The sequence below is a fragment of the Sesamum indicum genome, linkage group LG6 (assembly GCF_026168435.1).
Source record: "Sesamum indicum cultivar Baizhima isolate 11 linkage group LG6, ASM2616843v1, whole genome shotgun sequence".
In the NCBI taxonomy this organism is placed as follows: domain Eukaryota; kingdom Viridiplantae; phylum Streptophyta; class Magnoliopsida; order Lamiales; family Pedaliaceae; genus Sesamum; species Sesamum indicum.
The window spans coordinates 2,525,381-2,540,943 of record NC_142662.1 but is presented as its reverse complement, the minus strand read 5'-3'; the positions used below and the strand labels follow the sequence as shown (position 1 = coordinate 2,540,943).

General features: G+C 36.0%; 4 protein-coding genes across 6 annotated transcripts; 3 read left to right on the top strand and 1 right to left on the bottom strand.

Annotated features, from left to right (window-relative positions):
• The first annotated feature begins 2,396 nt into the window (after nt 1-2,396).
• LOC105165253 (RNA-binding protein BRN1) lies at nt 2,397-5,883 on the top strand. Of its 2 annotated transcripts, none has more exons than XM_088881324.1 (9): nt 2,397-2,766; nt 2,908-2,990; nt 3,207-3,258; nt 3,410-3,535; nt 3,672-3,751; nt 4,472-4,654; nt 4,773-5,121; nt 5,272-5,415; nt 5,496-5,883. In XM_088881324.1, the coding sequence occupies exons 1-9, from the start codon at nt 2,622-2,624 to the stop codon at nt 5,621-5,623; spliced, it is 1,290 nt and encodes a 429-aa protein (XP_088737450.1). In that variant the 5' UTR covers nt 2,397-2,621; the 3' UTR covers nt 5,624-5,883. The 2 variants fall into 2 exon arrangements, with proteins under 2 accessions (XP_088737450.1, XP_011082508.1); XM_011084206.3 differs by having other exon boundaries at nt 2,410-2,766; nt 4,773-5,118.
• Nucleotides 5,884-5,943: 60 nt separating this feature from the next.
• Nucleotides 5,944-9,063, top strand: LOC105165255 (uncharacterized). Of its 2 annotated transcripts, none has more exons than XM_011084208.3 (6): nt 5,944-6,081; nt 6,261-6,310; nt 6,421-6,599; nt 8,068-8,408; nt 8,531-8,637; nt 8,730-9,063. In XM_011084208.3, the coding sequence occupies exons 4-5, from the start codon at nt 8,280-8,282 to the stop codon at nt 8,624-8,626; spliced, it is 225 nt and encodes a 74-aa protein (XP_011082510.1). In that variant the 5' UTR covers nt 5,944-6,081; nt 6,261-6,310; nt 6,421-6,599; nt 8,068-8,279; the 3' UTR covers nt 8,627-8,637; nt 8,730-9,063. The 2 variants fall into 2 exon arrangements, with proteins under 2 accessions (XP_011082510.1, XP_020550462.1); XM_020694803.2 differs by having other exon boundaries at nt 8,723-9,063.
• On the top strand, nt 8,751-11,119 carry LOC105165254 (uncharacterized). The gene is made up of 2 exons (XM_020694802.2): nt 8,751-8,787; nt 9,660-11,119. Exon 2 carries the CDS (start codon nt 10,448-10,450, stop codon nt 10,868-10,870), a length of 423 nt encoding a protein of 140 aa, XP_020550461.1. The 5' UTR covers nt 8,751-8,787; nt 9,660-10,447; the 3' UTR covers nt 10,871-11,119.
• Nucleotides 11,120-12,006: 887 nt separating this feature from the next.
• LOC105165256 (rho GTPase-activating protein 2) lies at nt 12,007-14,703 on the bottom strand. The gene is given in 5 exon segments (XM_011084209.3): nt 12,007-12,450; nt 12,452-12,861; nt 12,962-13,312; nt 13,413-13,533; nt 14,221-14,703. Coding segments are annotated over 5 exon segments (1,260 nt in total). The 5' UTR covers nt 14,535-14,703; the 3' UTR covers nt 12,007-12,386.
• Nucleotides 14,704-15,563: the final 860 nt, after the last annotated feature.

Below are 15,563 nucleotides of genomic sequence, written 5' to 3'. Positions count from 1 at the left end.
AGTCATGTTAACCGTGACTGTAATGGCTTAGCGCACAAATTGGCTTGCCATGCACGCACCCAGCTTGAGAGTCTGTTTTTTCAATTGCTGATGCTGAGCAGTTTCGTCCAAGTGATTCAAACTTGACTTAATTCAATTAATATATCGATTTTCCTTGAAAACAAAAAAATAAATAAATAAAAGAAAGAATTGAAACATGTGACATAGGATGCGTAATTTACGCGCAATTAGTTTATAGTGGGAATTAATTTATATTTAAACCTTAAACTGAACACCCTGAACATGGTTTGCTTCAATGACATTATGGTCAACTATGAAGCTGCTACTTTAAATACTACCATTATTATATATTTTATTTCATTTTTGCTGAGCCTGGTTATAAAAATAGCTGTCTTTCGAATTTTACTATAATTATAAATATTTTTTTATTATTTTAAAAAATTAAATATTTTTTTAAAATTAAAAATATATTAATAAATACCTCTACAATAAGCTGTCGTAAGGGATATTTATAATTTAAAAAAAATTATAATTTTTTAAATAATATAAAGATATTTATAATTAACGCAAAGAATTTACTGTGATTTATTTGAAAAATTAAAATTTTTTGGTTGTAGAAAGAAACCCTAGCCGTTGGATGAGGCGAGCAAGATCCACCAAGAGATGAGATGTAAAATATTGGGCAAGTTGGAGTAGGACAAAGATAATGGCACAGTTCGCCTGAGGGAACCTGTCTTTTATTGGCAGAGGCTTGGCGGGACAGACTGGCATTCTTAACAATCACCCTCGCTTTCTATGTTTATCTACGGTTATGCCCTTACCGTCTGAATCCCCCCGCCCCCCCTTTCTTTTTCACTTTCCTTTTGCAATTCTTGATGATGAATGCCATTGCCACGTCAACCTCTCTCTCTTGATTTGATGCATCCATTTTAGGAAATAATATATGACCCTAATTTCGAGCTATTTCTTTTTTTTTTTACATATTAATCATTTTATTGAAAATTAAATTCATTTATTAAAATATTAAGTATCAAATATTAATAGAATAATCTACTCAATGGTGTAGTAGACTTAATGGTGTTCATAATTTGGTAATTGATCGTACTGAATGGAACTGAAAAATTCGATATGTATTAAATATTTGATTCGGATAATTAATTTTGACGAATTGTGGTATTTGGTCTGATATCGGTATTTGGTATTAATGTACAGTACCAAATTAAATATATATATTTTTTAAAAAAAATTATATTCTGATTGTAATATAATTATAATAAATATGGAATTATATAACTGTATAGGATTATTTTTCAAATTCGATTAGATCGATAAAAAATTGAACTAATGCCAAATTTTATGCGATTTTTTCTAAATCAATTTTTATTTGGTATTCAATATACTATGTTAATGTGTTATCGAACGAACACTCGTAAGTAGACTAAATACAATTATTAAACTACTATTTAGTCTTGGTTTTATCATTATAATTGTTTTTTATTTCTGAAATTTTCTATTATAAAGTTGTCCTGCATCATACTATGTACGATAATATAGACGCATGTTTCACATTAATTAAAGATGAAGAATGTGTGTAGTTTATAAATTCCAAGACTACCTAATTAAAATTTATTTTATGAAAAAATTATAAGATTTATATGAATCAGGACAAATAATATATCGTATAACGGATGTCTATGATATCGCACTCGACATCTTGCATCTTTAGTACTCTTTTGCATAATTAATTACTTTATTAAACTAAATATTTAGAAAACGACATTATTGCAAAATATTAGCAAGTTCATTGAATCTCGTATTCCTAATTTTCATATTTTAATATTAGCACTTCTGATTACTCTAAAGTAAAAATGTTTTAATTATCCTAATCCCAATGGTGAAAGTGTGAACTTTATTATTTAATGTCTTGATCAAGAGCGTATTTTCCCGATCATGATTATATTATTATTTTATATTGTAAAAACAATTAGTATTAATTTTTAATATTTTAAAGATCCGATACCGTGTTCGAGGCGTGTCATTTCCAAGCCTTAAGATTTTATTTGATGGATTGAATTCCGAATTTTAATAAGTTGGTTCAAAATTCGATTAATTAAAATCTGTAATTACTTTTGCAAATCAAATATTTATTTAAAAAGGCACAAAATAAATAATTAAGTGGGGCCCAGCAGTAAGATAGAGATGGGGGGTCCGTGGGGGGTAATCCCGTCAATTGAGATGACTCCTTAAATCTTCAATCAGTCGAATCTATTACAACAGTCAATCGCCGACTTTTACCTTTTTTTCCGGCTTAACCGTTGAACAGAAGAAACAGAAAGTAGTGGCAGCCTCCGTAAATACAATCGGAATCCGAGGTCATATCCCTCTCGGTTCAATTATAATAAAATTCACGGAAGATACCAAATTCCCAACTTTGCCATCTAGAGAATTCCCAATTTCCTCCGTTGGGAGCGAAGACTCGGCGCAGAACAGGAAAAACACCTCGGAAGAATTGTTTCAGATCATCATTGAGCATTTCGTCAAACGGCTGAAGAAATTTTTAGGGGAGAGAGAGAGAGAGAGAGAGAGGAAATAATTGTGGAGAGAGAGTCTTTGTCACGTTGATGGCGGAAGGAGAGAGCGTGAAGCTGTTCGTAGGCCAAGTGCCGAAGCACATGACGGAGTCGCAGCTTCTCGCAATGTTCAGAGAATTCGCGCTTGTAGACGAAGTCAACATAATCAAAGACAAGGCGACGCGTGCTTCGCGAGGTTAAATTTTTTGACTCTCATTGCATGCTTTGTTCAAATATATGTTGTGACGGATCGCGAGGTGTGATTTGCAGGTTTTTTTAGGTATTTTTTCGAGATTTGTTGTTTTGGATCCCTAATTTTAGTGTTGCTGTTCAATAGGGTGTTGTTTTGTGATATGTCCGTCGAGAGAGGAAGCGGACAAGGCAGTCAATGCGTGTCATAACAAGAAAACGCTGCCTGGGGTTAGTATAATTGTGTTTTATCGACTTGTTGGCTTCAAGGTTAGGCAATGTGTTTGACTAGTTAGAGTTGAAAGTGTTGCTTGCCTTAGAGAGCAGCTGTAATTACATATCGAGACCTCATCCCCATTAGATATCTGCTCCGTGTTTGTTATAACTTGATTTTGTTCATTCTCCATTTCATATGAAGGTGACAATGTTTTACTGTGTCCAATTCAGGCATCTAGTCCGCTGCAAGTGAAGTATGCTGATGGAGAGTTGGAAAGGCTAGGTGTGATATAATCTTGATTTTGTAACGCATGTTTTTCCTTATGATTTTTCCTGTTATATTTTCCTAGTTCCGTCTATCCTATGTTTTCTTTTTCTTTTATTAATAACCTTTCTTTTTCTCTCTATTTGTTGCTTCTAAACAAATATCTCAGAGCACAAACTCTTTGTTGGCATGCTTCCGAAAAATGTTTCTGATGCTGAGGTGTCTACTCTATTTTCGGAATATGGAACCATAAAAGATTTGCAGATTCTTAGAGGTTCTCAGCAAACTAGCAAAGGTGAATGATGTATTTGTTATTGTTAAGCCAACTTTTGGCTTGGTCTTTTTAGCATTATCTGGTGTGATCTATTGACGTGATGGATCTAAGTTTATCCACTTAAGTTCTAATCTGACAAACAACTCCATTTTTATAGGTTGTGCTTTTCTGAAGTTTGAGACAAAAGAACAAGCACTTGCAGCAATCGAAGCCCTCAATGGGAAGCATAAGATGGAGGTGTGTCTCAGTTCAGCAGTTTATGTTTATAAACATGCATAAAAATCATCTCCCCCCCCCCCCCCCCCAAGATAAAGAAAAGTATAAATCTTGTGACGTTGAACTACTGTACAATTCTTTCAACATATTTTACCTTTTGTACTCGTGCAAGTATTTGCACAATCTTTGAGGTGATTTACATAAACAAATGTTCCTTTATACTGCACAAGAACCTCCTTTGACAATATTTGATAGAATAATTTCTCGACCTCATTCAATGTTGAGATATCTTAATGCGGGCTTTCACTCAAATATAGAATTTGAGACTTAAGTTCTCTGAGTATATATGCCTTTCACTTCCCATACCTGTTACATATGTTTGCCTTGAACACCAATGTAAAGAAGGTAACCGTATTGTCTTGGAAACATTGCATTCTTTCCCGATCTACAAAAGGTTTACATTTTGTATGTTTATGTCATGTCCATTTCCCGGTATAAAAAACTCAGATTCTGTATTTTATGCAAGTTCATCTCTTTATCCATGATTTTATGCAGGAGATTAAATAGCCAAATATTGTAATTATTAGGATTCTCCAGACTATTGCTCAATGACATTTTAACTTTCAAGTGGAGCAAAATGTCTGCTATCATTCAAGTAAAAGGAAAATGTTTCCAGTAGCTATTAATGTACCGTAGGCCAAATGAATTGTTGAATTTTAATATTGTTGCCTTCTGTAATAGGGTTCGACTATTCCTTTAGTGGTCAAGTGGGCTGATACCGAAAAGGAAAGACAGGCCCGAAGGGCTCAAAAAGCTCTCTCACAGGCGTCCCATGTACAGAATGCTGACTCCAGGCAGCATCCATCTGTATTTGGTGCTTTACCAATGGGTTATATGCCTCCATATAATGGATATGGTTATCAGGTTTGTCCGGATTTATACTGTATACTGCATTTCTTACTTAATGAAGTACTTTTCTCCTTTGCTATAGCTAGTTCATGCTGATGGTTTCATTTTTATCAACTTCTGCTTGCCTCTGTAGACTCCAGGGACTTATGGACTCATGCATTATCGCCTACCAGCATTGCAGAGTCAACATGCCTTCCCCAATTTGATTCCATCTATAAACCAAGGAGGCGCTATACGTGGAGTAAGGCCTGATCTTTCATCAGGAGTGGGCCCACGAAATTATGCAGTGCAACCTGCAAGTTATGTTGGATCTGCTTATCCACCTGTACCTGGGGTTCAATATCCCATGGCATATCCTGGAGGAATCATGAATAGTCGCCAAGTTGGGGCCGCTTCTGGTTCTCTATCACCTTCTCCTTCAAATAGCCAATCCGCAGCATCTTCAAGTGTCACTACAAGTTCTGGGGGTCAGATTGAAGGTTGTTGGAAATTTAGTCCAGTAGCTTTCCCAAGTTTTCTTATGCTGTAACTATACACATAGACAGTCATTGTGTTCTGTATGTGCGTTCCTGTGCCCAAGCATCTGTAGGTTTCACAGTTATCTTACATGTGTGTAATCTGTTGGAAAGCAGGTCCACCTGGAGCTAATTTGTTTATTTACCACATTCCCCAAGAATTTGGCGATGATGAGCTTGCAAATGCCTTTCAGCGTTTTGGTAGGGTGTTGAGCGCGAAGGTTTTCATCGACAAAGCAACTGGTGTCAGCAAATGTTTCGGTATAAACTCTAAGTTGCTATCAATCTAATGCAAGGACTACCCCTTTTATTTTTTTTTTCTAATTAGCTGTTATCCACAGGATTTGTCAGTTATGATTTGCCGGCAGCAGCACAGAATGCAATTAACACGATGAATGGTTTTCAATTAGGTGGTAAAAAATTGAAGGTTCAACTTAAAAGAGACAATAAGCAAAACAGACCTTATTAACTTAAGGTAAGCAATGGACGAGAGTTACATTCTCAAGCATGAATGTTCATACGAGACCTCAAATGTGGAAAATGCTGCAGTTTGAGCGAGTGTGGTGGGTCTGAGATAATCAAAGATTGATCGCAATTTCCATCCTTGAGGGAATGAAGTCCCAGAACTTGTAATTCTTCATTTATTTCACGCCACTGTAACTGTAGATTGTATAACATGGTTACCAATTAGACATTGATTATTTATTAATTGATTTTTATTTAGATGTATTTGTAGCATAATTGTCTGTGAATTTCATAAAAAAATATGACACTGTGGAAATTGGTTTTTTTCTGTAGTACTGTTCTTTTATTCCATTTTTGTTTCTAAGGTTCCTAACTATTTAAGAAGTTACCATGCTGGAGACATTGAAAATGTTCATGTGACATCTTGGAGCTCAAAATAACGCCCTGCCATTAACATTAAAGGTAGTATATTTTGAGTAGTTGCTATATGTCCTTCTATAAGTCTGGCTAGTGTGTCTTTGAATTGAGCATTGTATTATGACATATCTTTTCCATGTGTAGCATATATTTTGCTTTTGCCTGAATCTTCAGGTGTGTTGTGACTAACATGATTGGTGATTTGTTTTTTTGTTACTTAATAGCATTCAGTGCCATGATTGGGTAGTGCGATCCTGTCCATTGTCATCTTGATGTGAGTTAAAACCCCATTTGCTTGATAAGTTAGCTATATTTTTGTTTCTCTGAGTTTTGGTTCCACTACTACTGTGTAGTTTCTCTCTGAACTGTTATATTTCATTTCAGGATCTCAAAGACATCTTCTGGTGTTTCTCATGATTGAAGCCTTGTTTTGGACTCCTATACCCATCTCAAGCTTCCGCTGGAACTTTCCAAGTTATTGTGCCATTGTTTATTTATGATACTCGGCAAACACTGAAAAGAAAGCACCGATTCTTCCTGCTTAAGATCCACTGTGAGCAAAGGTATATCTTACTTGGATTCACCCGTCTATTTGTCATGTTTGCCCACTGCATATACTTGATGAGAGTGTGATCGATGATTTTGAATGAAATGTCTTTTTATCATGAGTTAGTCCAACTGTCTCTTCGTCATTTTGAGAGTGACTAACTAGGTCTGGAGATCTGCAGCATACTATTATTAAGTCTTACAGCTGGCTAGTTGGCATTATCTTGTTAGAGGTTTTTACCATGTCAACTACAGTTGCATGTCTTCCAGCCATGGAAATAAAAATCAAATGAACTATCATTCCACAATCCAGTAAGAATTACCTTAGAATGTGACGCCAATTTCCCAGATTTGGTTCATCTGAGTATTAACTGGTATAGTGCATAGATGTCAATAGCAGTTTCTCGGATCAATGTTTTTGGCGTTCTGTACATGAGCTCCAATCGATATAGTTGTATGCATGAGGTTTGCGGCATCTGATATACTGATTTCAATAGTTTGAGACTCTTCTTACCTATGTGAAAACTTCTCATTGATGAGCTGCGGCCATATTGTTGGGAACACAGGGACCTAGACAGTTTATATAGGCAGTTGTTGAATGATGAGACTCTCAGATTCGGCATGCCTTGCCATGTTTATCTGATTATTGAATGCAACATCCTAAATTATGGGAACTCATCTATCGTCTCCTTGCTTCTAGCAGGTGGTGTCAGGGAAAACATTTTCCGCTTGCTTCTGCATAAAGGACCAAAAGCCTATTTTAACACCAGTTAATTATGTTTATAAACAATTCTTTTTGTTTCATAATTCATCTAAAATTCAATATTTTATTTCATAAATTCATCTAAAATTCATTACCAGAGTGCTGGCGATTGAAAATTCTTTTGTTTGCCTGTATGTAAACATCACGTTTTCGATTCTGTTTCAAATGCATATGTGCTTGACTTGGGATTCATACATCAATCGTTTTTATTTTGAAATGCATAGTTATGGTATTCTGTATTAGCTCGCCTGAGAGACGCATCCAATATTAGAAAACACTCGGACATGAATGGATTTATCTGAAATTACAAGAGTAATATATACAAGTAGAATGGTAGCAAGTGGAATGTCATGCTCACCAAAGATGATGCAAATACCTACACTATCACGATTGCCAAACCCAGAATTCATTCTATTCTGGACCTTAAATCAATTGATTTTCACAGTCGAGAGTATAAATGTAATTATCCTTAAAAAGCATAATGATGATGTAAGTGTGGTATAGAGAAATCGGTCTTTTAATTTTTAGTTTATTTACACAAATAATTTATTCTTTTTGCGTAATTAGAAGAATCATCCTTAATAGTAAAAAAACATAGAAATTTAATACTGTTGCAATTTTTGGGGTTGTATAAGTAATTTTTAACAATTAAAAGTAAATACTATCGATATTTTTAGGGATGTAAATGTAATTATTCTTACTTTTTATTTGTTTAATCTCAGCTTTATAGCTGCACCACTTTTGAGCTACTAAACCCCAGATTTCCGCCTCCGACAAATGGATGTCTCAGTACGGAACTGAAGAAATAATAGTCGATTAAGTAGAAAATTTTATGGTATTCGGATTTGTTCCCATAATTTGTCATACATTGGGTGGGGGGAGTTAAATTAAGTCCAACAGAATCCTATTACCCAAACCCACTACTTGGCAAAAGATGAAGGCATCAGAAATTCCGATGAAAGAGGAAACGCAAGTAAAGAGAGAAGAAGAAGAAGAAAGTGAGAAACGGAAGCCCCTTTTCAGACCCGCCAAAGACGACACCAAACCACTGCTCCAGGACCCTGTAACTCTTCACTCACTCAATTACTTTTGCTTCTACCTTCAATTCTTTTCAATTCAGTTGTACGCTAGCATTTTAGTTAATTATTTGTTTCTAATTTTCTGGTTTAATGGTTTGGTTTGCAGATATTGAGATCCGATCCGATTGAGACAGAGGAAGCTGTGCTGCGCTTGCCTCCTATACCAGATTGCATCAAATCTCAATCCCGAGGAGGCCTATGAGTTCACTTTCTGTACGTGATTTTTGCTTTTTGTTTCAAACTGATTTGGATTTTGACTCGTCATTTATCAACTTTGTCCTTTGTTTTTCATTTGGAGTTGGCAGCTGGAACTTGAAGGATGAATTCCACCGGTTTCCGATCGCATTGGCGCCTCCTCTTGAGGTTCGGAACTCATTGCTGATAATTGCTATTTACTGTTAAAAATCATCAAGATTTTGTGTGCGCCCTTATCCTATGATGTACAAGACCAACAGTACATTGTGGTAAGGCGTGTTGGGGTTTAACTTGTACGTTTGCAATTCCTTTTTATATCAATATTTGATGTTTACTCGTCTATTGCTTATTCAGTTCAACACACGTTACGCTTCAAAATGTGATTAGTTGAGCACAATGTTTTTTTCAAACTTATATGTGGAGTTGGAGCAGCATTTGAGTCAATGTTGATTCGTTTACACAATGGTCAGAATGATACTTGCGTGTTGCATAATCCTGAATGAGCAACTGAGGTTTTGGGTTCTAACTCAGATTGGGGTGCCCTGTTTTGGGTTGTGCTCTTGGAAGGAAAGTCCTGGCTTATGCTTCTTGACTCTCAGACCAAAAATTCCTGCTCAAATCAGGTTTAGTCGAATCAAACTAATCACAAAATAAGTGTATCATATTTTATGTGATTGGCCATTTTCTCTGAACTGTACATCAATCACACACGACTAGTATATTGCACTAGCCATGTGATTGGTTCAAATTTGGTCAAGTCGAGTGCGAACTAGAATTTTTGTTGACCTTTTAACCCTCTTTCAAATGTTGATGAAAGGTCCTCTGCTTAGGTGAAGATTTACATGACAAGGAATTTAGAGAAAAAGGCGTCAAATACCAATTTTTATTTTCACTTCATTCTTCCTAAATTAAAACATGTATTCCCTCAAATGAGAATTGGAGTTAACCATAAAATTTCTACTTTTCTTCTTTTGGATAATTGACAAAGCCATTTTCGACACTGATTCTCTTTTAACTGTGCTGCGTGGATAAAATATCAGTCAGCTTCATGTATCAAAATCAATCACCTGATTTGACCTGGTCAACTCGGGTAGACGTTATTACCGTCGAAGAACATTGGGCAAACGGCCTCATCGGAGAGCCAAGAAAATCAATGGAAGTCGTAATGAGATGGCTTATCAGGTAGCTCGATGAGCAAGCAGGTCAAACTCGTGTGGTATATCCCACCTTCCCAATTCCGCTTTTTGTGATGTTGAAACTTTGTATTTTGAACCTCGCAGTGTTTTTTGAATAAATTCTCACACAAAAAGGGTAAAAAAAAATGGTGGAGCTAGCACATGTGATTTACTTAGAAAAACGCAATAGTAATTTTTCTTTTTAATCAAATAGTTGAGTGTTTAATCTTTTCTGAAACTAATGAGTGAGATTTGCAATTTATACGGAGTCCTAATGATAGAAAAATTGAAAAACAAGTTATAGTTGATGATATTTGACAAGTATGAGGCAAGGAGGAGGACCCACGAATTCCTTCTAGAAAAATACAAGACAAGGAAGAATACGAACCACAGGTGTATAAGTAGTCTTCTAGAAGCAGAACTCGCATATGTAGCGGAGTGTCGTACGAGGAATCAATCGAAACTGTCGGCCCATAAAGATTTCCCTCAAACCCATACAGTAAAAGCACAATAGCTATTCTACTCATCAAGCGACGAACAAGACACCCTCCCCACCACTTCACCTTTTCTTTACCTATTTTCTCCACATTTCCATCTCTCTGTTTCCTTATATTTTCATTTTCATTCCGAGTTATCTGTCTATATATGTATGTATGGAAGGGGGGGGATTTGATGCATCTGCTTACATGTTGTTTGAGGCGAGCGGCGATTCCGAAGCCGGATTCTTTGACGCCGCGGCGGAGGCGGAGTCCGGCGCCGCTGCTGAGGATGATGCGCAGTCTTGCAGCTACGGATCTGTGTCTGATAGCGGGGCGGTGCATGGGGTTGATGATGCAGGTGGGGATGCGGATTTCGATGATTCTGATGGAGAGGAGGAATACGGTGGGCGTAACAGTGATGAGGAGGAGGGCGTGGTTGATCAATGCTGCGGCGTGGCGACTAAGGATTCGGTGGTGGCTGGGGGGGCGAAGGAGAAGCTGAATCATGAGCAGAAGGCTTGTGAGGATTCAAATGTGAAGCTGATGAATGAGAGGGAGAGGGATAGGCTGTTTTGGGAGGCTTGTTTGGCGTCTTAGAGAAGAAACAAGTTTTTCTTTGAAATAATTACATCGCCCTTCCCTATAGTTTCATACTAATTATTTTTTCTCAATAAATATCTTAAAATTGTAGAGAGGATATACATATAATTTCAGGAATAGGTGGTGTAACTATCTCTTTCTTTTATATTAGTTCAGTTTTTGTTGATTATGCAACTGTACATAGGTTTGGCGCAGTGAAGATACTGAATGTTACTCTATTATTTTAGTGTGTTCATTTCATTTTCATTCCTTGCATTTACAGATTTGTTTATTTAATGACTTTTCTTTTATATATATATGTACAAAATGTGCAATACAAGATTCATATTAATTTGAAGGCTCAATTTTACTTTTGTACAATTTTTAAGGATTGTAAAATGGTCTATCACATTTTTTAATTTGGTGATTTTACGTCAAAAATTGATTGGAATTTCAAAGGTGGCCGGAATTATGATGTTACTTTTCGACAAATTTTGAAAATCTTGATTAAAAATTAAATTAAATCTAAAATTGTATTCGGAATCAATAATTTGAGTTTTCATTTTTAGATAAATTTGTTCTGTTAGTGCTCTTATATATACCATGAATAAAGTATATGGATCTCAGATCTCCTTAGGGGGGAACAGAAGTACTCTTAATCAATTTAGTAGCTTTTGTTACTAACATGCAAAGACAATGAGCCTCAGAGTGAATTGAAGATTGTCCAAAAAGCAAAACCAAGTATTTGTTTATTCTCACCAACTATTACAACTGATTTCTTGTTAACTATTAAGTACTTAAAACTATTTTCTAGTGCAGATTTCACATGTTTAAATCTTTTAAAAGTACATTATTAACATTGTATTTTATATATGTATAACTATTTAAATACATACAGATAATTCGAATTTTATATAAATACTCAACACGTATACATGGAGTAAGACATAAGATATAACACCAAACAACTGTCATAACAATTAAAAAAAAGAGAAATTGACTGAATCCCGTTAATGAGATTCTGTTTTATATTGAATTATAGTGTCAAATCAATATATTTTCAACGAAAACGTGTATAAACAAATATTTTTTCACTTCAATTACCATATTATAGAAACAAAAGCAAACAGGCCTGCTTTTAGTGATTGTTGAAATTAACTCAAACCAAAGCCAAGCCAATTGCATTGCATGTATCAGTACTCAACCAAGTGCTGCACAATTTCTTTTGCATTGGATTCAGCTTTGAGCAGCACAGCAACTACAGTTAGGAATTGGGCAAAGGGCAACCAACTAGTTCATCAGTTTACTGTTAATAGCAAAGCTAAATTGGTAAAAACTTAGAATCTTTGCTGGTGGAGCAAAGCGAGGAGAATAATCACCATTTCAGCACTCAACTGAAACTCACTATCTATCAAAAGCAGACCATTCTAGCTGCCTAAAACTGTTGTTGGTCAGTAATTGGTGAGTTCTTGTAAACCGGAGGTACTCTTTTGCATCCATCTCAAGACGGCCTATAAGGACCACAACTTAAATTTTAGTCTTCATCATAGCTCGTGCTAATGGCGCAACTCCCTATTTTCTGGCCGTATAACAAAATAAGAATCTGCTGTGAAAGTAGAACCATTTATGGGACTCGGATGGTCTCTGCACAATATTCTCTGAAGTTTTTTCCGAAAGCCATCTTTTGCATTCTCATTTTCGTCCAGTTGCCTTAAGAAGGACTCTTCAATCTCGCTCAACGACTCGACTTCATCTTTATCTTCGCTGCTGGGGCTATAGTTAACTGGCTCTTCATCATCTGAGGCTGGTCCTCTCGATCCAGAACTTGTATCCATCTCATGTTGACCACCACAATATTCCACATAAGTCTGCCTGTCTAAGAAACGAGAAGAAACAGGTGAGTATCCTCCAGCTGTCTCCTCACGTTCTCGTAGTTTTTTCATGATCAGTGCTTTTAATAAGTTCATCACTTGAACAGCATGCATGAGAGCTGTCAGTGGGTCGGACATCTAACACAAACAGCAAAAAATAAAATGGTTCAGTCATATAAGGAATGAAACTAATGATTCTTGATATATGAGTAGTTCTAGGATGGTTTGTTTGAATCACCTTAGTCATGTTAGGGGCAAAAACCATGGCAATGTTTCTTGCATTCATTTTGTTGGATTCTTCTTGCTCAACAACATCGGCCATTAGATCAATAGCCCATCCAAGCAGAGCACTCTCGGTCGGTTTTAGCTGCTTAACCAGCTCGATAAATTCCTCTTCTGTATTGCATTGCAATACCTGCTCTGGCGAAAGCCCATCAAGCACACCAGATGGGAGCTCTCGGAACCAGGCTTTGATCAAACCTGCCAAACAATGGACATCAATGTCTTCAGGCACAATGCCTCGGTTGAGCTGGTCCCTAACGTATTCCTCTTGGCTATTCTCTGGATTTATCCGAAAAATCCCTTCAGCCTATCACAATAGTGAGATAAATAGGATCAGAGTCAACCCTTAAATCCTTATGGCCAAAGTGCTGTAGTGGAAGAAACCTTAAGAAAGAAACTTCATTCACCTTCAGACCATCTTGTGCATATAACTTATCCTGCATTAGTAACAGGATAGTTGGGACACTATTGCCCCTCATGTCATAAGACCACTGCATCGATTCGGCAGAGACACCACATACACTAACACTGCATAAGTAATTGGAGAATCAGCCATATAGAATGCTAAATTGAACTAAATCCAGTACAAAAGAACAGTAACTGCTTTGAGGAAAAACTGTCAAGAATCAAACATAAAATCACAGGAAACTATTCATCAGGAATATTCATTACAGCAAACTACTGCCCGTATTCTTCACTCAATACTAAGACAAACCGAATACTTGAAGCTGGAAATGTCCAAGCATCCATTGCTTCACGTCAGAAAATGTCCAAGTATTCGTTCCAGTAAAGATTAAATTAACCTCATCATAATCCCTCAGTGAGTAAATTGTTTCAAATTTCAAGTTTACATATACTTAGCAATCAACCTTGTGCTCTGTGATAAAGAAAAACAACTTATACTGAACACACACAGCAGTATTTGCTAGTATTATGCATCAAATCTAAACAAAAAAACACAACTGTCCCTTTAACAAATCCAACAAGAAAAACCAAACAGATTAAACATCAGAACTTCAAAACAGCCCTTCTGAACCAATAAACCTGAGATTTCTACTGCTTTTACACGACACACAAATAATGAAATTCGAAGGAAAAAGGAAAAGAAAAGAAGACAGATGTCAAGAATCTTGCAATTCAGAATAGCCATAAAATAAAAACAAAACCAAGGAAAAAAAAAAAAAAGAAGTCCTTTTGAACTCGCTTTCAGCATACCTAGCACTGGGAGCTTTACATGGAATCTCAACCTCAAACTCAACAGGAAGACCCAAAAAACCATGGAATCTATCAAAAGTAACATGAGTTACGTGCTGCACATTTGTGGGCCACCCGATTTCCATTCGGTGAACGGCGGAGGCGACCTCTTGGTCTGGCCTATCGATACGGCAAGCCGAGACCATGGATTTCCTTAAAGCTGATAGAATAAAATCCAACAAAGAAAGCTGCTTATCCTGATCCTCACCCAGAGCAGATTTTGAGCTCTTCCCTCCACAGCCACCACCCCTCGTCACCATAACCATCCCAGTCATCACTTCCTCCCTCTCTCGCTCACTAGAACTTTGTCTTTTCTCTCTCAAGAAGAACTATGGGGTGGAAGCTCCAAACCAGAAAATGGGTCTTTGTTTTGACTGTGTGTTGCATTCAATGCAAGAAAGTGAAGGGAATTGAGTTTTTTGAAGCTTCAAGTGATATATATTTCTGTTTATATTTTATTATTCAAACGGCCCTCCATTTCAAATTTTTATTGACTTGTGTGTATATTTTTGTTGACCATAAAGGGCATGCCTCTGGGAGAATATTTCTGTTTTGCCACTCAGCTGTTGAGCTATTTCTGTCTGAGTGGTTGGTTAGTCGGTCACCTACTTTTACTTACTTGGTTAATAGCTAATCTCTTATAGAGTAATTGCAATTACGGACGGCAATTGGACCCGATTTTTTAGAAGCCCGCTTTGGATCGAACGGGTTTGATACTTATATTATTGGGTTCGAAACGGGTCCGAGTTCTAAAATATTAGACTTGGCAGGGTTTCGAATATGTTCGGGTTTTATATCGAACATGCCTCGATCTATTTTTTATTTATATTAATATATTATTAGTTAAAAAAAATTATAATATTATAGGTAAAAAGTTTTAAATAATTTAACATAAATATGAAATACAAAAAATATAGTTGAATGTATTATTTATATTATATAATTTATTTTAGATAAAAAAAATTATGTTAAATTATCTACATTTATAATGATATTTAGTATTACTTGTATGAAAAAATTAGTTGAATATATCATATTTATTATATAATTTATTTTTAAATAAAAAAATTATATTAAATTATTAAATTTAAATTTATATTACTTAATTTAAAAAATAAAAATTATAAATTAGACGGGATGGGGGGTTTGGCGGAGCGGGGCAATTCAGAATGGGGGTGGTGGGGCAGTGCGAGGTTTCATGAAGCGGGGCAGGTCTGAGGTCGGACAAACCAACCCCAAACCCGTCCGATTGCCATCAATAATTGCAATACGTTTTTGCCCTTTTACTTTCAACAAAATTAAAG